The 24,347-nt window shown below is 42.7% G+C and overlaps 1 protein-coding gene across 3 annotated transcripts in view; it reads left to right on the top strand.

Annotated features, from left to right (window-relative positions):
- DIXDC1 (DIX domain containing 1) overlaps positions 1–24,347 on the top strand; it is a 74,521-nt gene that overhangs the window by 37,523 nt on the left and 12,651 nt on the right. For 2 of the 3 annotated variants that reach the window (XM_033120540.1, XM_033120539.1), the window contains 15 exons: positions 2,850–2,975; positions 5,082–5,313; positions 5,915–6,022; positions 11,435–11,547; positions 12,974–13,122; positions 15,734–15,823; positions 17,091–17,144; positions 18,503–18,553; positions 20,595–20,699; positions 21,088–21,141; positions 21,638–21,730; positions 21,958–22,029; positions 22,747–22,836; positions 23,180–23,341; positions 23,848–23,914. In XM_033120540.1, the coding sequence (XP_032976431.1) occupies positions 2,850–2,975; positions 5,082–5,313; positions 5,915–6,022; positions 11,435–11,547; positions 12,974–13,122; positions 15,734–15,823; positions 17,091–17,144; positions 18,503–18,553; positions 20,595–20,699; positions 21,088–21,141; positions 21,638–21,730; positions 21,958–22,029; positions 22,747–22,836; positions 23,180–23,341; positions 23,848–23,914 (1,566 nt within the window). Of the gene's footprint in view, positions 1–2,849; positions 2,976–5,081; positions 5,314–5,914; positions 6,023–8,341; positions 8,828–11,434; positions 11,548–12,973; positions 13,123–15,733; positions 15,824–17,090; positions 17,145–18,502; positions 18,554–20,594; positions 20,700–21,087; positions 21,142–21,637; positions 21,731–21,957; positions 22,030–22,746; positions 22,837–23,179; positions 23,342–23,847; positions 23,915–24,347 lie in introns of those variants that run through there. The other variant, XM_033120541.1, reaches the window with a different exon arrangement.

Genomic DNA, 24,347 nt, shown 5'->3' on the forward strand with positions numbered 1-24,347 from the left:
CGTTGCTTAGAGTCTTTGAGGGATGTGGGGCTTGCAAGTGGTATGGAAGAAGCCAGGTTTGCTACCGTTAGCCTATACATGAGTACCTCATTGGGACAGTTCATGGATTCATCGGAGTATGCATTTATAATGATAATAATAATGGCAATAGTAATAGCACCTGCCATTTATTGAACACTTTCTGTCTCGTGAAATTTCATTTAATCATCAAGCCTGGAGAAACAGATAATATCCTCATTTTCAGGAAACAAACAAAGAGAAGATTTATGAAAATAAATAAAATTATTGAGTACTTAGAATATATCAAGCGTTGTGCTAGCCATGCTACTTTGATTGATTTATGACATAGTATGATACGAGAACCACTATCTTACTCATTTTATGAGGTTTAGAAAGGCTAAGCAACTTTACAAGATCACATAAGTGTAAGTGGCAGAGCAGAGGTACAAATCTGCTTTGATTCAAAGCTCATTTTAAACATTTAATTTTCTACTTATTTGAATAGATTGTACTTAGAAATATAATCAGGTAAAAAAAATCCAGAAAATACAAAGGATATTAAGTCAAAAAGTTTTTTCCAACTATGTGCCTCTGCCAGCTACTTGTTCTTTCTGGAGGCAACCAATGTTAGCAGCTTTTTGCATTTCTTTCCAAAGATATTCTGTGCATATACAAGCAATATGAATATGTTCCTGTTTTCCCCAAACCCACATTTTTTTGACATTTTATTGTCACTTTGCTGTCTAGAAAAACTCACTGAATTCACTTCCTTTTTTCCCATTCATCCTTTAACCCTCCCTCATTAGGCTTTTGATCCTACTACTTTACTGAAACTAGTGTCCCAAGGTTGCAAACTCTGTCTTGTGAAATCCAGTGGCTGGGCCTCAGTCCTCATTTTATTCAACTTAACAGAATTTGACACAGTTACTCACTCTTTCCTCCTTCAAACACTTTTCTTTAAAAAAATTTTTTTGGTGACATTGGTTAATAATAACATATAAGTTTCAGGTCTACATCTTTATAATATAATATCTGTATATTCTATTGTGTGCCCATCACCTGCAGTCTAGTCTCCTTCAGTCACCACATATCTGACCCCCTTTACCCTCTTGGGCAGCTCCCAACCCCCTTCCTCTCTGGTAACCACCATTCTGTTGTCTGTGTCTATGAGTTTATTTGTTTGTTGCTTTTTGTTTTATATCCCTCATATGAGTGAAATCGTACGGGTCTTGTTCTTTTCATTCTGACTTATTTCACTTAGCATAATATGCTCCAGATCCATCCATGTTGTCGCAAATGGCAATATTTCATCTTTTTTATGGCTGAGTAGTATTCCATAACATATATGTGCCACACCTTTATCCAATCATCCATCAAAATGAATGGGACTACATCAAACTAAAAAGCTTCTGCACAGCAAACGAAAACCATCAATAAAATCAAAAGACAACCAAACATTTTCTTTACTTGGTTTCCAGGACCCTGTGGACTTAGTTTTCCTCCTTCCTCACTGGCTCCATGTTTGCTTTGCTGGTTTTTCTCCTTCTTCCTGACCTCTGAATGTTGAAGTTCTCCAGGTTCAGTCCTGAGCCTTTGTATATTCTTCCCTGTGTATATGTTATATCTTTAGCCCTAAACTTTTCCTTGAGTTCTAGACATGCATATCAACTTACTACTCAACATCTCTACTTGGATGTCTAAAATGCAACTCTAACTTCACATGTCCTAATCAGAAGTTTTGATTTCCTTCTCCCCACTAATCCCTTTATCCTCCAGGTTTCTTCATCTAAGTAATGCATCAGAGTGCCAGTCACCCAGCTCTTAAAGCAGAACACTTAAAAGTTGTCCTTCATTATTCTCTTTTCCTCCTGTATCATATCCAGTCCTTCACATGTGCTCTCTGCTTTAAAAATTTACCTGATACCTGACTTCTCACCTGGCTGCCTCGTCCACTCTAGCCCAAACCTTCATTATCTGTTGCCTTGACTATTTTCATTTTCTTTCTAGTTAATCTCCGTTTCCTCTCCGTATAATCTATGTCCACATAGAGTCAACTTTTAAAAACATGAATCATATCATGTATCTCCCTTACCTCAAACTCTCCATTGGATGCCCATTATACTTAGAATAAAATCCAAGCTCTTTCCTGTGCTCCACGGAACCTTACATGACCTGGCCTCAGTTACTTCTCTACCTTCTCTTAGGATTCGACGCCTCTCTTTCTCCACACTGGCCTTGTTGCTGTTCCTCATAAGCTGAGCTTATCTCCTCCCTGGGGTTTGTACCTGTGGTCTCGCAGTCTGAAATGCTTCCTCCTCAAATCTTAACATCTCTTACTTTATTCAAGTCTCTGCCCAAATGTATTATCAGAGAGGCCATTATCACTCTTCTGTGTTTTTCCTCAGAACACTTAACCACTACCTAAAACTCTATTAAGCATTTATTCGTTAACTTGGTCAGCTGTCAGTGCTACAGATAGAAACTCTATGATGGAAAGGACTTTGTCTGTCTTGTTCACTGCCATTTCTCTGGTGCCCAGAACAGTGCCTGCTCAATAAATATTGAGCACACAGTGGGTGCTCAATAAATATTTGTCGAATAAATAAATATACACACAGTGATTTCACAGGCCCCTGGGAATGGACTTGAAAATTTGAAGGCCCTCCAAAAGGCTTTCATTTTCCTATTCTCTATCCAAATTACAAATACTAAGGCTTTACTCACTTGGATGTTTACATACATAGAATCTTAGTTTTTACATCAAATATTCCCTTTCTCTGTGTCTGGCTACTATGAGACTTTCATAATATTCCTACTTATAACTTCATATGTTTTCTCTCTTCTAACAGCAGGAGAAAAGCTGAGTGGGGTACAACTGAGTCCTAGTAACCAACAGGAAATGAAGAACAATGTGGAGAAGGTGCTACAGTTTGTGGCCTCCAAAAAGATTCGTATGCACCAGACTTCAGCTAAAGGTCAGTGCCTCTTCACGTTCTTGGAGGATGAGTGCACTCATCTTTAGCTGGTCATTGTCACCCTCAGAAGTACCATCGGTTGTGTAGCTGCAGGTTCTAATAGACATGATTAGGATGAAGCCCATGACCTCATATCATTTTTTCCCCATAAAGGTGTCCTCTCAGGACGGAGTGATTATCAAACTCTGACTGCTTTGGAAACCTGGGTAAAGATAGAAGTTCTCTATTCATTTTAATTGAGTAAAGGTTTGCTTGAGTGTGTGTAGGACAATTGATAAAGAAGAAATTATAAAATTGTGATATTAACTTGAGAATGTCTCATATAAGTTATCAATAATGAGGATAGATTATGTTTTTCAAGTTTCTAGGGTTTCATGACCAAGAGTTATTTCAAGTCATAATAGCCTACATTGTTTCCCGTCCAGTTTTCCAGAAGGAACATATTTTTTAGCTTTTTTTTTTTTTTACATCATAGAACAATCCAGGCAGGATAAAAAGGGCTCTGTGACCTCTGCATAGCCCTCTCCTATAGCCACATGGCCAGAAGAGGACACTTCTCAGTCTGTTTTGAGCTCAGGCTGCAAAGAAGAAAGGGTGCAGGTGTCCTCGGAGAACATAGGCTCCCTAGGCCTCCCGTCATTTCTCGGGAATGGATGGTGATCTGGTTCTGTTTCAGCTTTAGTTCCTGAGCCTGATCGCCTGTGGCTCTGATGAGAATCGGGGCAGAGGGAGCACTCCTTTCATGTTAGATTATTGATGTCCTCTGTGTTGGAGTCATTCGGGGGGCAGATACTGACCCCTGAGAGCACCTTGTAGAAGGTATTAATCAATCCTTTTCAAAGCTTTGTGTATTTAAAAGGCTTTAAAGGAAATGAAAAATAATAGAATTTTATCCATTTCCTTACACAAACTTTCACCAGCCCTATCACATTGTTTTCTGCCTGCATTCCTCTTTTCTTTCTAGGGCAAAATTTAGAATGCAATAATATCTCTCATCCAGTCCCCATGAGGAGTGGGCTTGGGGATCTGGCCCATTAAAGTCAGCTATTTTGAGGGAACACTGCCACTCAGGACATCATTGTCTTTTACCTGGAAAAGGGCAACAGCTTCCTGATGAGTCCCAGTGCATTGATTTTTGTCCCCTTCCCATCTGCTCTCCACACTGCAGCCAGAATGATCTTTCTAAGAGTATCTACGCTCATGCCAGTCCTCTGCATCTGAGGGCCCTTAGAATAAAATCCAGAGTCCTTCCTGCGGCTTGTCACGCTCTTTCTGACCTGACCTCCTGTTCATCCCCCTCATCTTTTGCCCTCTCTTCCTGGACTCTGAGCTCTAGCTATGCTCACCTTCCTTCAGTTTCTCTACACAGCTGTGCTATAGAAATAAAATGCAAGTCACATGCGTCACATAAAAGTTTCTAATGGCCACATTAATAAAAGAAACAGTGAAACTAATTTGAACATTTTATTTAACCCAATATATTAAAAATATTATCATTTCAACATGTAGTCAATATAAAAAAACTGTTAGATATTTTGCCTTCTAGTTTTTGTACTAAGTCTAATGAAATATTTTTCCTTGTATTGAGTGTGTATGTATATGCTAAGTAAGCAGTACACTTACAGCACATTTCAATTCAGACTATACCTACCTTGTAAGTGCTCAGTAGCCACAAATGGACAGTGGCTCCCATATCGGACAGCGCAGCTCTAAGGTGTCATGCTCTCTCGCCTCTAGACCTTCATGCCTGCTGTTCCCTCTTCTTGGAATACTCTTTTCCTTTTCTTCCCTCATCTGATGAAACACTATTCAGGTCTCAGTATATAACTCACTTCCTCTAGGTATCCTTCCCTGAGCCTTCCAGACAAGACAAGATGCCTCTATTCTGAGCCCCCGCAAAATCCTGCACTTCTGCTACCATAACACATTATTGTAGTTTCTTGTAATTGCTTTTAAATCTTCTGTCTTCCTGCTGAACATGGCTTTGTGAGGACGGAGACCTTGACTGCCTTGCTCACCTGCATCACTAGCAAACGCGTGTTAAATGAATGAGTCTTCAGCTCTCTGCGTCCCTCTTAGGGCCTCTCGGTCTGTTCTGTCCCTCAGATATTGTGGAAGGAAACTTGAAGTCTATCATGAGGCTGGTCCTTGCCTTGGCAGCTCATTTCAAACCCGGCTCTAGCAGGACAGTGAGCCAAGGACGGGACTCCAGAGCCCCTCTGCAGAGTCACCAACCACACTGTGCCACTGCTGTGGCCCAGGGAGCAGCTGCTGCTCTGGCTGATGTGTGTCATGACATGTCACGGTCAGGACGGGATGTCTTTCGATACAGACAGAGGTAAGGGTAGAACTCTGGGGATGGGAACTTGACTCTCTCTGATATTGCTTCTGTGCAGTAGATGAAAATATCACCTAAACAGCCCCACATTGCAGAACAGAGCGTGGAGTGGAGGTTGGAGAGGGTACTCCAAAAGAGAAAAATGCCCCTTCTTTTAGGGATGTTTATTTTGCAGGTAGCAGAAAGTAAAGGAATTATATATGTAATCGTTTGCTCTGGTGCCCAGAATTTTTACTATATGACTTTGGCACGGTGTGTTTTTTTTTCACTGGGAGATATGTGGGAGCAATGTTCCGATTCATCTGGGGGAGTTTCTCCCTGGAATGTATCCTGAAGGCCAAGCTGTCCTGGAGAGTCATGGCAGGAAACGCATTTGTGTGTCTGCTGAGAGAGAGCAAGATCCTGAGGTATTGCAAAGATTGGTGGAATTACTTGTTTTTGTGTCTATCTTCCCTACTAGGTTTCAAGTGTGTTTAAGGCAGGGGCTTTGCCTTATTCATCTTTTTTCCCGTAGCCCTCACAGAGTGGCCATCTGTCAGTACTTGTTGAGTTGACCTGAAGGACTGACACCTTCTCCTTTGCTGGTGCCCTCTGACTTTAGGAACAGCAGCATGGATGAGGAGATTGAGAATCCATACTGGAGCGTGCGAGCTCTGGTGCAGCAGTATGAAGGGCAGCAAAGGTCCCCGTCTGAGTCCAGCTGCTCCAGGTAACTGTGGCCTTAGATTCTTTATCACTACAGTCCTAGCTAAAACCTGAATTCTTGGGGATTCTCAGGGTTCTCGATCTTGAATAGAAAACATAACAGACAATAAGGCACCTAAACCCTTTCTCTTTCCCTCAGTTTATGTTTGGCTTTCAAGGGTTAGCCTTTCAAGGGTTAACCACTGCCTTGTGGTTTTGTGCCAGCAGAAGGGTAGGGTGGGTTGCCGGTGAATTCCCCACATGTGGAAGCTTTCTTTGTGCAGAGCTCCAGTGCCAGTTCTTAGCTGTGACCACATGGGGGCATGACTGGGACCTATCAGGGCCCGGCTGAGTGGTTCTGATATTTGCCTATCAGCTGCCAGTGTTTATGAGAACCAGTTCCATTGCACTTTGTGCCTGAGTGTAACTCTTAAGTTGTGGCCTGAGAAGGATGAATAAAGCTCATAGCAAGAGAAAATGAGCAGAGTTGTCTTACAGCATCAGAATGTTTCCAACTTTCGTTTTTAGGGCTGAAAATTGTGGCAGATTAATATGCATTTGAGAGGGCTAATGATGTATGTGACTCTAGCTGAAAGGCTGTCTATTTCCTTTAGAGCCAAGTGTAGAGACCAAAACAGGACACAGTGCTCTAATAAAAGCCTGATCAATGCCAAGTAGAATGGCAGGAAAAGACTACTTTCCTGGCTCATGTAAATCATGCTCCTATAAACACATTCCCAGATCATGTTAGCTCATTTACTAATTTCATTGCTGAATCATATTTAATTTATGCTCTTTTTACCTTTTCTCTCCTACTTCAACCCAGCTTAGTCTGTCCTAGTTAAGCCTAGTTGTCCTTTGTCTTATATGTATTTTATGTGTCTTTGTTTTCTTCCTTCTATTTCTTTTTGTCATAAAATTCCATCTTAGTTTGATGGACCATTTCCTAATTTATTGAGGTCACCTGGAATTCTTTCCAGCATTTTAATATACTGGTAACCTTACTCGATTCTCTTTAATTTTCACATTTAATAGATGTGCTTTTTTATGTGTAAATTTCACATAACAAAATTAATCACTAATCATCTTAAAATGTACAATTCAGTGACATTTAATATCTTTGTAACGTTGTGCAACCATCACCTCTATCCAGTTCAAAAATATTTTCATCACCCCAAAAGGAAACTGTGTACCCATTAAGCAATAGGTGTGCTTTTAATGAGAATCTAAACCATTTCTTCCTTGCTTGCTGCTTAGACTATCACCCGGGTACAGAGTCAAAGGATGTTTCGTTGTATAATGAGATCTATTGCTTCCTGCATGGCTATAGGCCTTTTGCTCTTCTGTGTCTGGTAGTGCCTGGCAGTTAGAGAGAAAGAAAAAAAAGTCTGGATTTCTTCCTGAAAGCACCTGCTTTCTTCCTCTCTGGCAGGACTCAGATTGGGGCAGAGGCAGTGAGGCAGTGTGAAATTGGGGCCCTCTGGAAATAGGGCTGCAGTGGGCTGATGGTGACAGTTTTCTAGTAGGGACTCAGAATAGTTTGCATTCCTTTGCCTTTCACTCTTTCCTGATTTTGTCATTTTCTTCTAAGCTGACCTCTTACTCACCTTGTTGGGTTGCTTAGTCGGCACCCCGCTTTTTCCCTGAGACCCAGCAGGCTAGGGCGCATTCTGCCTACTCCCTCCACCCTGGGGAGCCCATCTCATGGCACAGTGACTGTGAAGGCCAGGAGACCCTGGGATGTGACTCAGAACCAGAAGAAAGTTAAGATAGGAAAGATAGCCCCCAGTATCTAATCCCACCCCCCCAATATCTCCCCCCGACACACAACTCCTTGAGAAACACCCTGGCGAAGACCTGGCTGCCTGTTGCTTCCAAGACCTCGGGCCAGCCTCTCACTGTATCCAAGCAAAATGATCCTTAGTTGGGAAAAAAAGAATACACGAAATGCCCAAGGGGAAGATGGGAGGAGATGGGCGTTCGGCGGGTTTCCGAGGCAGACCCCTCCCGCGAGGAGCCGGCTTAGACCTAACCCGACCTCCGTGTCCACGGAGGGAAGGCTCAAGGTAGAAGAGGCAACGTTTTCAGACCTGAGGTTCTCAGGACGAGGACCATAGCCCCTCCTGGGGATTCTGCCCACCCGCGGCCCCTCCCAGACTACCGGATGCTCCCACTCGGCCCCCAGCCCGGCGCCGCCCCTGCCTCCGCCCTCGCCCTGTCTCTGGCCAGAGCTCTAAGCCTGCTGTTGAGAACCCGTCTCGGTCCGAGCCCGGCGCTGCCAGGCCGCGTGTGACAGCCTGTGTAGGGGGTGGGGAGGGGAGGGGCAGGGAGGGAATGGGGAGGTGCTGCAGAGCTGGGATCGCTCGCACGCTGGTCGCCCGGTACTCAACCGCGCAGCGGGAGCCGCGGGAACGTTTCTCCGGGTCGGAGATGGGTTGAGATGCCTGCGCCCGGGGGTTTGCCCGGAGCCGCGCGGCCGCGGAGACCACCATGCCGCTGCCGGAGACCCGCAGCTTGCGAGGGGAGGCGGCTTCCGCCGAGATACTGCTGCAGTGTCTGAGCTGCCCGGACAGCGCTCCTCAGAACCGGGAGCATCCCGGTCCCTGGGGCCGAGACGCCTGCCTCTCTGTCCTTCCTATTCTCTCCCGCGATCGGGGCCAGCAGCTCTGGTAGTTGGCCTGCCCGTGGAGTCGTTCTTCTTGCCCCAGCTCTGGGAGATATGCCCGAATTTGGGAGTGCTGTGACTCTCAGCCTCCCACTTCACCCAGGGAAGCAGGCTTGCTGAAGCCAGAGCCAGGAGAGGGACCATGGGAGGGACGCAAGTCAAATGGTGAGCTGAGACCACTTTGGCTTTGGAGGTGGGGGCATGGGTGGGAGCAGGGCCAGGACTGAAGGATGCTTTTGGCCAGCGACAGATGGGCATGGGTGGGGACGCTATACTGGGGAGAACAGGCTGCTGGCCTGAGATTATCCCTATGAAATACAGTGGGTTAAGGAACCTGGAGCCAGCATAGGGAAAAGAGGAGTGGCCCCTTACCGTCTTGTCTCTGCTAAGGGAGGGCATTTCAGGAAGGGAGCAGTACTCTCTTCCTTATCACCCATTACCTATTTTTTTAAAAATTGATTTGACTCTCATTTGTAAGTATCTTTGCTGGGAGACTGCTTATCTGATAAATTAAGGTTGGAGAGATGTTAGACCTGTGGGAATTAAGAAGTATATCAGTTGGATCTGATTTGTAATACAGTTGTTCCCTGACTTGAGTGGATTATGATGGCAAGTAGGGGATTACTTGTTTATTAAAAAAAAGGGTTTTAAGCTAATCAGGGAGAGCTTATCATATATCATATAATTAATTAGCCATGAAAATACTTTTCTCTGACTTGAGGCAGAGGATTTAATAATGCACCATCCTCATCCATGAGGTTCTTGGGGAGGCAGCAAGATGCGTGCTCTGCCACGTGCCTCAGGGTTTTTCTTCCTCAGGTCTTTTCTCTTTTAACTCGACCACCTAGTTTCATGGTCTTACCTCTCTGGCCTCACATACTGGCAGCCTCAATTCAAGAAAGAGAAATGTTGTTTTCTTCTGGCTCCTCTGCCACTCCCCCACTGGGGTGGGATATGCAGACATCCGCCTCCTTCTGCCCTTATATGGGAGACAGCTCACTTAGGAGGGAGAAGGTGGAGCTGAGCATGCGTCTCCGCTTTTAGGAAAGCAGTTTTCCAGGTTCACAACACCCCTCCCAAGCCCCCCTTTGTCTCACACATTACCCACTGTAGCCCAGCCGAATGCAGACAGTGGGACATGTCAACCATAGCACCTTGTCAGCTGAGAAAGTGTTGTCTTATTATTTCTCAAAGAGGAGCAGCTGTTGCAGGCCTCTTTCTGCACTTGGATCCCAATTTCTATAAGAAGGTGACTGCTGAGGCCTGAACAGTCATAAATCTGTTCTCCTTATAAACGACATAGTACCCTTAGACTAGTGCTTTTCCAGCAGCTAATTCATGTTGGCCGGGAAGTCAGAGTGCCTGAGTAGAGAAAGATGGATAAGAGCTCTATAAAGCAAATACCACTTCTTGCCACTCTTCACCCCTTTTACCTGTTCCGGTTGTAGATCTATAGATAGGGTTGAGTGCCTTTCTTTAACTTGAAGAAGCAAACAACTTTAAATTTTTTTCTGTGGTTCTGATAAGGATGAGACCGTATTACTGGTTGAGGTCATTCCCACCAAAACCCTTAAACTCTGGACCACGAGGAGGATGAGACCCTAGTCCTCAGGTTAGTGCAGAGGTTTTGAAATCTCTAGCTACATCAGCTCGTCTTGGCTCTTGTTTTTACTGGTTTCTAGAGGACGAAATGTTAACTTCTGATCGTGGTTCTGTGAGGATTAGCCTGGGAGACTTCAGGGGCACATTAAGTGGGTCAGTGAATCCTAGACACTGTCACTGTTGTCTAGGTGATGGATTTGGAAAGAATTCCTGAGAGGGGGCTGGGCCTGCAGACCCCACAGCCCCTGAGATTGTTTCAGGGCTGATGTTCTCAAGGTGCAGTGCAAAGCAAACGGGCTTTTCAGATGGAAGCGTCAGCCTCACATTCCATCTTGTCTTATAGATTTGCTGTTCTGGGGATTTAAAATTCCACTTCCCTAAAAATCTGAACAATTTCTTCCAAGGCTACTAGTTTTATCAGAACTTAAGAATTGTTGTGAGGTTTCTGATGACAATTTAAAAGTAGTATGGCAGAGATGTAAATAACTCTTTGATGGGAATAAATCAAGTAAACCTCTACCATTTCTGGCAGCTCTTTTTCCCTTTTGACCTATTGCCCTTTGCCTTAACGCATACTAGCTTTATTGATGTATCACTGCCCCTTTGCCCATCCTGGTGATGTCCACATTCTAGCAATTTCTCCTTGCTAAGTCTTCCTCCACCTCATCCCCTCCTTTGGGATCAGCCCAGAGCTGATCTGCTATGATTATTCTGCTAGTGTTGCTTGTGTCTGTGATAGGTCAATGTATTAGAAATAGATTTTCTCCTTCCATCTCCCAAAGCACTGAAACACATACTACACCAGTCTCTGAACTCGGGCCCAGGGATGGTGGTGGTTGAAGTAGTGGTGATGGTAAGTAAAAACAAAACAAAACAAAACTTGGAGCTCTTTAAAATGTTAGATTATCCACCCTTCTGATAAATCTCTTCTCAATGAATTAGGCTTAAAGGCAGCCTTGCTGTAGAAAAGATTTCCATGGATTGGGTCATTTATTCATTCAACATTCATTTTGTTCATTCAACAAATATTTGTTCTTTTTGTGGGCCAGTTACTGTATTAGGCAGTAGGAATAAGATGAATAAGAGTACGTCTCTGGGATAAATTATGATAGTCGGCTTCTAAACAACTGTTCACAATAATTGTTTCTCTTCCTTTTCCTTTGATCACAGTCTGACTTCACCCAGTCCTATCCACAGTGCAAAGAGCGAATCCATTATCACCCAGTCGGAGGAGAAAGCAGATTTCGTGATTATCCCCTCTGAAGGAATAGAGAACAGAACAGGTACTGTTTCTCAGCCCACCCGGGTTGGCTCAAGGAATAGCCCGCAGCTTGAAGAATTTGGGGATCCTGACTATCCTGTAAGCTCCCTGGCCCGTGCCTCTCCACAGTCTGCATACACGGTCAGCTCTGGAGGGCTATAATGCTTTGGAGCCAATTAATGTAATTATCCTCTTACACAGTGTCACTTCCTATCACCTAGCTGTCATCGTGTAGCAGTATAGACAGGCTGTTCCTCAGTCGGCTGCCTATGAATTAGGAAATGACTGAAATAGTCAGAAGCCTTACTTAAGTAAATAGTTTTTATTATTTCTGTGTTATACGAATAATTTCAGTACTTCCCTAACTTAAACAGGGGTCAGGAAAATAGAGTAGGAGCTGAGGTGTCTGTGAGAACACGCAGTGGGGAGTACGTAGGTCTACATCAGACTTGGTATGAGGGCTGCAGAAAGGACCACAAGGAGTTGCATTCGTTTAGACTTCTCCTTCCTCTGTTTCAGTCACTCTTCTTTTACTTACATAAACAAAGAGGGAAACATGGAAGAACATGATTTAGGTAGAGTTTTATTCATCTATAAGGGATGCAATGTAACCAAAGCCCTCAGAAGAAAAACTGGAATTAAATTCTTCCTTATTCCACTCTTCCTCTAGCCCTGGCATTAGTATCACAGAATCAGTCATGTTACTGAGTCAGAAACTCCTGGGACCCTGGGGAGGGAGAGGGAGGGAGAGCAGTTACTGAGTGCTTTCTCTGAGCCAGCCACCACAGGGCCCTGCACATGTTACCTCATTTAATCTTTACAACAACCCAGAGGGATTATATATTCATTCTTATGAATGAAATCAGAGCAGAGAGACTGTTAAGGTAGGAAAATAAAACCAGAGAGAGATTAAACAATTTGTGCAAATATGCTTTTACTGGTTCGTTTCCTGTGTAAATCACATGGTGTTATATGTGTTATATATGCATTCCTTTGACAGCGTGGTCAAAGGAATATTGAGTTGAGGTTTCCCCTCTGAAGCGCCAGAGCAACCAACAGAAACTTTGTTTTCACTGCATCTGACAGCTCCACTCTTTGTACCTGGCTGAATCAAGCTCTGAGAGTACCAGTTCTGGAGATTTAAGAGTAAAATCTATGTCCCACACCAAGACCCCCAAAGAGGCGGTCTTATTGCTTCCTAAACCTCTAAGGAGGACATATTTCCCCAGCAGAGTCAGGGTTGCTCCCTTAAGCCTGGAGTCTAAGTCAATAGCCTATTCTTTATGTGTCACAACCCCACCTGGTGGCGGGTCCAGTTTGTGCAGTGAGGACAGGTTAAGAAGGCAGGTGACCTGAACTTGTGAACACAGAGGACTGTCTGTGAACTCTTCCTGCTGGAAACTCGGTTTCCTTCAACATGAACTATACTCCCTCCTTTCATTTTGCAGAGGAGACAGACTCTCCATTATCCCGAGACTGGCGACCAGGTAGCCCCGGAACCTATCTGGAGACTTCATGGGAAGAACAGCTGTTGGAACAACAAGAACATTTAGAAAAAGAAATGGAGGAAGCCAAGAAAATGATATCAGGATTACAGGTAGCTCTTTCCCTTGTAGTTTGTCTTTGGTGCACCAGTTTATTATTATTCTTAAGTCACTGGTATCTGTTGAAAATAAACTGACTCAGTTTTGTGTGAGGTGAGTTGAATGGGGAATTTAGATAGAGGGAGTCTTACACAAAGAACAGAAAATTCCTCTTAAATGGACGTTATGGGCTCTTGTTTACAACACAGCTGTTAGGAGTTCTGCAAGCCTGGGAGCCATCATTGAGCCCTACCAAAACCTTATTCTGGCTTTCTGCTTATAAGTGGGTTTCTCCCCTACTTGCAGCTACAAACCTGCAATGGCAGCTTTGACCAAAGAATGGCACTGTGAATAGTCAGGGATTTTCTCCTGGGAATTTTTCAGCAGGAAGGGTGTAAGAGCCAGTAATACCACAGGTCTCTATTCCAATCTATTAATAGCTAAGGGATTTAGTTCACTCCTAATGCATTTGCAAGTGGATGCCAAGGCGTGGTGATCAGGTAGAAGAGGTTTTCATGGAGCAACAAAGCCCTTAGTTTTTTACTATACCTTCAGAGCCAGCTTAGCACATCTCCCCCAGAGACCGACTGACCCACTTGACTTAGTTTCTACCCTGAAATGACCCCCCAGTCCTCTCTTTGTGCATCTGTCCCTATTTGGGGGAGCCCTTATAGTGTGCTGATGACCCTGAAATTGCCTAGGAATATCCCTTTCTGTTTGTGCTGGGAACTGCACTGCCTCTGAATTGTCAAATATTTATGGACATGTAAACAAAGGCCACATTATGTGTGAGGGCTCTGGCAGCCGGCGGGCGGTGGAGGGCGTGCTCCCAGCAAGCTAGCAACAGGGTGGGGACACAAAGCGTTCCTCAGGAAAGCAGGAGATTGGTGCTGTGGGGAAACAATTTGCATAATATATGCCTCAGGAACTGAGAAGAGTTAGAGAAATGTTTACTGCCTAAACATTGCCAAAGATAGTTGTTGATTTCTCCCCATTTGCTGTGTATTTTTAAAATGTCTGCCTTTTAGATCCCTTTTCTGCTACTCCATTAAGGAATGGTTTGATTAATGGAATGGGATTTTTTGTGTGTGTGTTGTCCTTTTATTGGAAGTGTTAAAAGTATGGGAAATTTTGGGATTACACCCAACCAGGTTTTTCCCAGGATAATTTCATTATATGAACATAGATACCCATCAGTTTGGCTCTCAATCTGGTTTGCATTTTTTCGTCTTGGAGAAATCCGGTGGCAGGTTATATAGAAAAAGACGAGAATCGATAAGCAGAAAGTCAGCATCCTAATATTCTCTGCAAAAAGAGGAATTTTAATTCTCAGCCACATGATCACAATGACAATTCAGTTCCAGTATAGAATACAATGGGGCTCACAGCATCCATTGGGCTTCTTAACTCTTTCAGTGATGAACAAGTTGCTTGTTGAGCCACATCCAGGATTTCTGACACTTATTAGTATGCCTAAGTTAGAGCCAGTCGAACACTTTGCCATTAGCATCGGTATTTCTGTAATGTTACTCTCCTTTAGCTCCCTGCAGCCCTGTAGCTTCTTACACTTGTCTATACCTTTTGCCACAACTCCATGGGATAACCAGATGAATTTGCTTTACGAAACTTTTATTGTTAATTAGTGCTTGGTAGACCAACCAGTGGTTGAATGTGTAAATGTTTTTATATATCAACATTTGTGGTACAATTTGTGTTATATTTATTGAAACAGGAATTTAATCTCTGTAACTCTTCTCTTTTGATTAGATTGAGAAAAACTCGTGATATAAAATGGGGACACATTTCAAAATCTTTTATTGAGCTTATAGGTCTTGTGATACCTACCTGCAGCCCTCTAGATCCAAGTTTTGTGAGTCCTAAATACATAATTTTGGGGCCATCTTTAAGAATAAGATTACATTGTCCATACAATATAGGAACTTGGGAGGACAGCGAACATGAGGGGGCCCTGGGGCTTGAGCTTCCTTAGCTTCAGGGTAAATTTGTACCCCTGCCCCCAATATTCTAATGAAAACAAAGCCTGGTGTGGGGAGTGGAAATGAATGAGGACATCTCTCTGCAAATATGTTTTCCTTCTTGTTCTATTCAGGTTGCCTTAGAGAGTAAAAATGCAGAATTATTAAAACAAACCCAAGGCAGTGCTCTAAATGTATTCTATTAGGTTGGTGCAAAAGTAAATTGCAGTTTAAAAGGTTAAAAATAATGGCAAAAACCCCAATTACTTTGGCACCAACCTAGTTACTAATTTATTATAATAAACTTTTCAATGCCAGAATAATTCTACACTGCTTTTAGTTCACTTTTCAGCTGGCAAAATTCAGTTTGAGCAGCTCAGGTTTGAAATGTCACTTCTGAGAGGAAAGTTTATTTTTGATTGTTTTCTGGGGCCAAGGAACCTTGGAGCAGAGGACTTAGGGGCGTCCAGAAAGAACTCCAGGTAGATTCAAGATGAGCAGTTGGAGGTATCTAAGGATCAAAAATTACCAAGAGATTTCTAGAGGAAGCCTGGTTGTGATTTCAATATGGGATGAGCCTACCAAGCCCAACCCTAGACTTGGTTATCTGATGGGAGTTCCATTTCTTTCTGCCTTTGTGGTTATTCAGGCCTTGCTGCTCAATGGATCCTTACCCGAAGATGAACAGGAGAGGCCCTTGGCCCTCTGTGAACCAGGAGTCAATCCCGAGGAACAGTTGGTGAGCGCCTTCCTTTGTGACTGGACACCACATAATCGGGTTTATTTACTGGATTTGTTTTTAGCATTTGACCCAGTTTTCCACGCCTTCTTGAAATGCTCTCTTTTCCTGACTCCATTTCTCCTGGTTTTTCTCATATATTTTTGACGACTCTTCCTTTCTTTTTTCATATATTCATTCAATCAATAAATATTTATTGAGTGCTGACTCTGAACCAGGCACAGTTTCAAGGTGATGGAAATATGCTAATAACAAAACAGACCTAAGACCCTATCGTCATGGAGTTGACGTTCAGGTCCCCTTTGAAGCTTCTCTTTTTCTGCCTATGCCTTAAATGTTGGTACTCTTCAGGCTTCCGCTCTGGGCCCTCTCTTCTATCTCATACATTCAGCTGGGTAATATCTGCCTCGATGACTTCACTCACTTTCCACCTGATTCAGATGCTGCCTCTCCAATATTTAATTCTGGCTCAGCCCTCTCTGTGCAGTGCTAGATTTGTGTATGCAACATTCAACTGCCTGTAGAATATCTCCATCAGCATCTCCATTTCGATGAGTCGTCAGTTAAACAGCTTTTCTCTCCCTTCTCTCCCCACGACCAAAACTACTTTTCATTTTGGGTTTCTTTCTTATTACTATTCACCTACCCAAATGCCCAAAACAGAAATCTGAATTATCGTCCTTGAATCTTTTCCGACCCTTCCCTCTGCATACAATTAGTTACCAAGTTTTGTCAGTTGACTTTTTAAATATCTCCATACCGTTTTTCTCCATACTCACAGCCACTACCTTAATTCAGGCCTCCATTCAGTATTCTAGCGGCCTTCTAACTTGCTTTCCTGATTCCTCTCCTGTCCTCTAATTCATTTTCTATAAAACAGCAAGAACAATTTACCTTCAAGGCAGACTTCATTGTTTCATCCCTTTGCCTAAAACTTCCCATTGATTCCCCATTGCCCTCACTGGCCTGTCACGATCTGGCCCCTGTTTTTCTCTCCAGCTTCATCCCTTGCCATTTCTCTTTTCACTTGCCCAACCCCCTGCACCCGACATACACACAGTCATTCTAAACTGGCCATATTAATTTACCTGTACCACCCCAGGCATATGCTTCCATTAGAGGGCAAGAACTGTTTGTTTCCTGTTCTTCTTTGTATCCACAGTAGGGGGCTAGTGTCTAGTAAGTGCTCAATAAATATTTGTTGAAGGAATGATCTCTGAGTTTTATAGCATAGGTACATAACCATCTCTTTGTGCCTTATATTCAGATTATAATCCAAAGTCGTCTGGATCAGAGTATGGAGGAGAATCAGGACCTAAAGGTATGTCAGGACATGTACATTTTACCCTTTGAAAAAATAATGGGAATGGGACACGTCAACTTCAGGACAGCAAGGGGGAGAGGGAAAGGGATGCAGACTCAGGACTTTAGTTGTATATGTATTATGTCTTTAATTGAAAGAGAGAGATACGTCCTAAACATGACAAAAAGGTAGTATCTTTTTAACCTCGGTGGTGAGTAGTAGGTGTCTAAGTCATTATTGGTTATACCTTTCTGTATGTTTAAAATGTTTCATTGTTTTCCTTTTTTAATTAGAATTAAAAATGGATCTAATATCAGTATGGTTCATTTTTTGTACTTGACATATAACATTATATTAGTTGTAGGTGTAAAACATTGATTCAGTATATGTATATATTGTGAAATGGTCACCACAATAAGTCTACTTAACATCCATCACTGCACATAGTTATAATGTTTTTCTTCTGATGAGAACTTTTAAGATCTACTCTCTTAGCAACTTTCATATATACAGTACAGCATTATTAGCTATAGTCTAATATGATCATTTTTAATGACTACGTCCCAGAATTCTTTTAGGTCAGTAGGTTTTAAGTTCTGTGGAGTCATAAGTATATTGCTAAAACTATTAACCGTCTCCCCAGAAATATGCATGAGTGCATGCACACACACTCACTGACTTGAATTTTTATTAGCCCACCTGTTGCATCCAGGTTAAATCCCCATTTTAGATATGTTAATTCCAAACTCTTGATATGATGTAATAGGAAAAGAAGAGAATGGGGTCCAAGTTATGAGTGTTCTCTCCTAAAATCTCTTTCCTGATGACAATCATGCACATATATTTAATCAATTGTAAGGGAGGGTTAACTAGTATTTCATTATTGGCTAAATGTGTTTTTCTTTGGTTCATAAAGAACAATAGCCTCTCAGAGAATCAGAAGCGCTCTAACCCTTTGTCAAACATTTAAAGCTAAGATAACTTTATGACATCGAGAGTAGGCATATTAAGATATGATTATGTATTTCAGTGAGAGGGATTTAGATCATTATGATTAAGCTTTCCTGTTGGTGAAGATTGCTAAATACGGGAAGGAGAGACTATGGGAATGTATAGTATCTTCTTTCTTGGCAAGACCCTTCTGTACGTGGGCAGTTGAGTCTGGGTACCACAGGGCAAAACAGAACGAGTCATGTTTTTGTTTCTGTGGGTCAGCCTTTACTGTTTACCAGACCAGACCTGTTTTCTGCCTCAATAGATGGTTAATTTTTCATGGAATATTTTATCTGAGTTCTGTGTTTTTACTGACAGAGTGAGGTAATGATTCTGAAGCAGCCCAGGCGCCAGTACCTGATCTAACTATATTTGGTTTGCAGAAGGAGCTGCTGAAATGTAAGCAGGAAGCCAGAAACTTACAAGGGATAAAGGTAAAAAGGAAGACATTTAACTCTTTAAGTAAACTATCTACAAGGTAAAGAAGTCTACTGGTGAGAGGGAAGCTAGTGGGTCCTATAGTCTGTTCTTGCGCGCCCTTCACCGGCTTTGTGCTGTGGGTAAAGGGGGGCTTTGTGGATGGGAAGGGAGACATGTTGAGGAATGTACTTTTGTTGTGCTGAGGCTCATATCTGGTGCTGTCACTTCCCTGTGTGCCACCTTGATTGTTTCTATATGTAAAAACAATCAGTTTTTTTCCTTCAGGTTCAGTTTTTTATTAGTTTTCTTCAGTTCTAAAGAAGAATGTCCTCTTAAAAAAAAAGTAATTTACGTAGGTTTTGAATAGTTAATAATGTTCAAATGGTTTGAAGTAAAAAAGATACAAAAGGATAATCCTTGAAAAGTCTGACTTCCAGCCCTGACCACCCCCCCCCCCGCCCCATTCACCTAGTTCTTTTTCCTAGAGGCAGCTTGTCAATTATCAACAAATATGTGTGTATATAATTTCCCCCAAAATAATAGTATACTATAAATAAAGCTTGACACATTGCTTTTTCTCACTTAGCAATGTATCTTGGAGGTCATTCTATTTCAGCATAAAGACCTCCCTAGGTCTTTTCCTATGGTTGTATAATATTCCAATATATGTGTATATGATAATTTATTGAATCAGTCTCCTACTACATAATGGTCTTTTAGGTTATTTCCAATCTTTTGCTAATATAAAACAGTGATTTATCTAGTAACATTGAATAGATGTTGTTTCACCCAAGTGGGAATATATCTGCTATATAAATACCTAGAAGTGGAAAAGGATGTTCTTAGACTGCTGCTTTTCCCCTCTTCCCTACACTTACATTCATGGGCTTGACTAGAGTGTAACTCAGCGCAGTTTTCACAGTATATTCTATAGCCTTAGTCCTTTGAGATACTTCAAATGTGTCCTATGATCAAATAAGTTGGAGAAATGCCCTACTGACTTGAAGAGGACTTGAAAAGGTTTCTCATAAAGAGGTTGCCTAAAAAAAGTTTAGAATTATTCACCACCAAAGCACTTTTCCTCCCATGCAACACTTACTAACATCCGATACAGCACACTTTGGGAAATGTTTCTCTGAGCTGCCGATACCCGGAGCGTCTTAGCATACCTTTGCCATGTGATGTTATGGCAGACAGCATATTTGAGAATGAGCTCCCACATTCTCCAGAGCCCACACCATTTCTTTGCAGTCTGTAGAGAGAGAAAAGTCAAGGTAAATATACTGGAATGCAGCTCTAGTTCATAGTTTCGTTTGAAGTCACTGTGGTTGGAGGAATGTGTTAATGCTGACCTTAAGCATGTTCCTTAAGCATGGTAGGAACCAAGAGGGTCCATGCTGAGGGAAAGATGGCCTAAAGTTGGTAAGATTCGAGGATATTGAGAAGAGGAACCATCAGTCCAAGAAGAGTTTTGAGCATGGAAATATAATCCCAGTCCTGGACCAGACAAGGCATGGAAGCCAGTGGCAGAAGGGCAGAAGCAGGGCTCTGGAAGGCAGAGTGGGGGTGATTTCAGGGATTCTATATGAAGAGGGTGTCAGGCAGAGATAGGTCCCAGCCCCCTAGGAAATGGGGAGTTAGCAGAGAGGTAGATTGAGCATTTATATGCCCAAAATATAGATGAGAAAGCCAGGGTGGGAGGAAGGAGAGTGCATTGTCATGAAAGTAAATGGTAGACTTGTAATTTGAATCTAAGTCTGTCTGATCCCAAAGGTCTCGCTCTACTATATTATTCTGTCAGGAATAAGGTAGAGGGTAGTGGTGAGAAATAGGTGGGGGAAAAATCAGATTTCAGTCAACTTGGTAGAACAGTAGATAGGATTTCCCTTTATATACTAGTGTCCTTGAAGGGGACAAGAAAACCCTGCTTACCTCCTGGGCAAGACCCTGAGCTCCTTTTGTCTCCCAGTTTGCATTGAGGGGTTTAATAACTTTTAGTAATAACTGGCTGATTGATTAATAGGAGCCTCAATAATTAGTATACTTTTTCCCCAGGATGCCTTGCAGCAGAGGTTGACTCAGCAGGACACATCTGTTCTTCAGCTCAAACAAGAACTATTGAGGGCAAATATGGACAAAGATGAGCTGCACAACCAGAATGTGAGTTAAATGAATGAACTCTGACCCCGTTGTGTCCCAGTAGCAAAATAGGATACTACCCTGTTAAATCTGCCATCCTAATCTCTTATCTTAATTCCAGGAGATCTGCTTTCAGTGTCTGCAATTATTTTATTCTGTGTCAGACTCATCTCTGTTCCTAGATGAAAGCCCACACCACACTGGCCTCGACCTTTCAGCTTTGAGGACACTGCTGAATATTGCACTAAAGACATGGAGAGCAGCTGTGTGTTTTTACCATAGCCGTTCCCTCTCTGGGCTGTATACTGTAACTGCTAACATGAATTCTGGTTACTAAATAGCCAATTTCCTACTAGGGTCAGCAGACAATACCTCCATGCTAGTTAATTCTTTCTTATCCTTCTTGCAGGTAGATCTGCAGAGGAAGCTAGATGAGAGAAACCGGCTCTTGGGAGAATATAAAGTAAGAATGAGCATCAGTGTGGAAATGATTTCCATCTAACCTTTTATGAACAGCCCATTGTTGCTGTTGTTCAAAGAGCACTTAAGTACTCTGTTCTCAAATTTGCTTTCAGCAAGGAAATCCTTCTCTGTGTTCCCTTGATTCACTAACCCTGAAGGTAGAGAACATGGCTAGGAGAAGGAACACAGAACTAAGAGCCTGGAAGCTTCGGTTCAGTCTTAACCTTTATCTCTAACTAGCATGGATTGCATGTAGTGGTCCTCCTACAAACAGTAATTCCCTTTCTCCTTACCCTCCCAAGAATCCTTTGCCCTCCCAAGAATCTTTTGCACTGGGCAAGACTGCCATGGTGTGTGATGTCTTCTGGGTGTAGCTTGAAGAAAGGACCGTTTCCCCGAGGCTCTACTTTCCCTCAGGTGGAAACTGCATCACAAAGGGTGAACTGTTCAATGTCCTTGGATTTGCCATACATCTGGAAACTCTCTTTCTGTTGCAGAAAGAGCTGGGGCAGAAGGATCGCCTCCTTCAGCAGCACCAGGCCAAGATGGAAGAAGCACTCCGGAAACTCTCTGAGGCCAGTTACCAGCAGGTGGGAACATTTTAACCACTGACTTTCCTGCCCCTCCAATCTGAAGAAATCTTTTTCTCCTTTCTTTATCTTTTTTTTTTTTTTTTTTTTTTAAGGAGGGTGCCCCTCACAGTAGCCCATGTGGGGATCGAACTAGCAACCTTGGTGTTATCAGCACCACACTCTAACCAACTGAGCTAACTGGCTACCCGAAGAAATCCTTGTCTGATTTAGTCTCTGATTTGCAGGTGGATCTGGAGCAGGAGCTAGAACACAAAGATGTCCTTTTGACTCACTGTGTGAAAAGAGAGGCAGATGAGGTAACAGTTCGGGGTCTCCCTCCCACACTTACAAGGGCAAAGAGGGAGATTCTGTTTCTGACTCAGGGCTGAACCAAGGCCACAGGTTGGTTTATTAGGAGGCTATTTGATGAGGGGGTTATGAATGCAGATTCCAGGATAAGAAAATGGTTCAGGTTCCAGCTTTACCACTTTTGACCGTTGTGTGACCTTAATTTACTGAGTTTCGGAGCTTTAGAAATGAGGCTCATCTGGAAATTGGAAGTAATAGTGACCCTCTCTGTCATTAGGAAGAACACCTAAGATAATCCAGGTAAATAATTAAACACAGTCCTGGTAGATCCACCCGGCACAGAATGAAGCTCAAGAAATGTTAGTCATTTTTCTTAATTTTTAATTACTGAAGCAAAGACAGGAAGTGCTGGAGCAACATTCTCAGACCCTCCGGTGGCCAGGCAGAGGCTGGGTGGGGATGGGGCCTCCAAGCTGAGGTTTCCATTTTCTTCATTCTACATTCCACAATGCCTACCAAGTGTCAAGTACTGGGAGTACAGTAGTGAACAAAAGGGATAAAATCTCTGCGCTCACGAGGCTTACATTCTAATATAGAGAGACACGAAACAAATACATAATTTTATACTATGTCAGGGCGTGGTAAATGTAAAAAAGGAAAATAAGACAGGACAACTTGGTTTGGAATTCTCTCATAACAAGCATCATTTCTTCTTGCTGCCACAGATGACCATCTACAACAGTCACGACTCTCAAAGCAATGGTTTTCTCCCTCCAGTGGCAGGAAAAGGAGCTGTTTCAGTCACTCACAGAGGGGTAGGTTCTCAGGACTCAGTACCACCTGCCACCTCCAGCTAAAAGCAGAAGAGTACCTTAGCCATCGCCAGTGGACTAGAGCTTTTATATCCCAGTGCCCTAATTCTTGCACCTAGTGGGTGTGGAAAGATGTAAGGCACTTGTTATCCAAAATTAATAATTAGTAGGCAAACAGTAGGCCCGCTTCTGTGGAGGAAAGTTTCCTACACTCCACATCTCCTCTCTCAAAAATAAAAGATCTCTCTTGGAAACCTCTCCCCTGTGTCTTCCTAAGCCCAGGGGTTGGGATGTGGTTCATAACATGGCACGGCACCATGCCAACAGCACCTCACTTTGCCCACAGACCAGCGACCTGCAGCTTGTTCGCGATGCCCTCCGCAGCCTGCGCAACAGCTTCAGTGGCCACGACCCTCAGCACCACACCATCGACAGCTTGGAGCAGGGCATCTCCAGCCTCATGGAGCGCCTGCATGTCATGGAGACACAGAAGAAACAAGAACAGAGGGTAATCCTCTTTCTAGGGTGTTTCTCCTAGGCAAGCTTCCCAAAAAGCTTGGTTTAATCCATTTTAATGTAGATGAATGCAGTGCTAAAAGTTGAGACCCTGCTGAAGGTAAATGTTGCTTTTCTCTTTGGTTTTCCTCCCGGCAGAACTAACTCTTCATCATGGTGTGACAATCCAGGGAAGGAGTTCATGATAACTCTTGCTCCTAGAAACTGTATTACTGTCTAAGGAACTGTTGTTCTTGACCCCCTAGGTCTCTCTTTACTGCTCATTCCCCTTCCCCTCCCCCGGTGAATGAGCTTGGCATTGGATGAGGAAACATGGGAAAATGCATAGGAAACCAGAATGCCTTTTATAAATGTGCATTATTATTGTTAGGATAAGTATGTCCAATTTTATATACTGTGGTAGACATGAGTATATTTTAGGTACACTTTTATGATTTAATTTCTTGGTTAAGTTCTCTCATTTATCATAATTCTTGTGATTTTTGTGTGGCTCCCCAGGTTCGGGGCAAGTCACCCAGAACTCAAGCAGGTAGTGAATACTGGGAGTCCTGGCCCCTTAATTCAAGTAAGTACTCATTATATTAGATAAGAAGTTTAGTATTTTTCATGCTACTAATATTTAGGGGATAGAATTTTTCTTGTAGTATCTCACTTTTATAATATGTTGTTTCTGTAGCAATAATAGAATCAAGTTATTTCTAGGACTGTGAAGACACATACCATCATCATCACCTCCATCACCCCAAGTACCACTTAGCCACCTGCAAGATGCTGATGACTTAAAGAGGCTAAAATATCTTTGGAAAATCTATGCTCAAAATATTTACACTGAACAAAGCAAAATATAAAACAACAAGCACACACACAAATCATCCTACAGTCCCAAATAGCACAGAAAATTTCCAGTTCTTCCTAGAGGCAAAAGCTGTTTCTTTGGGGATTTTCCTTAAAACTTTGAGTGCTTTCAGTTTAAGCCCTGCAAAATAGTTGCGCTATCT

Source organism: Rhinolophus ferrumequinum, chromosome 11, assembly GCF_004115265.2.
Source record: "Rhinolophus ferrumequinum isolate MPI-CBG mRhiFer1 chromosome 11, mRhiFer1_v1.p, whole genome shotgun sequence".
Classification (NCBI taxonomy): Eukaryota; Metazoa; Chordata; class Mammalia; order Chiroptera; family Rhinolophidae; genus Rhinolophus; species Rhinolophus ferrumequinum.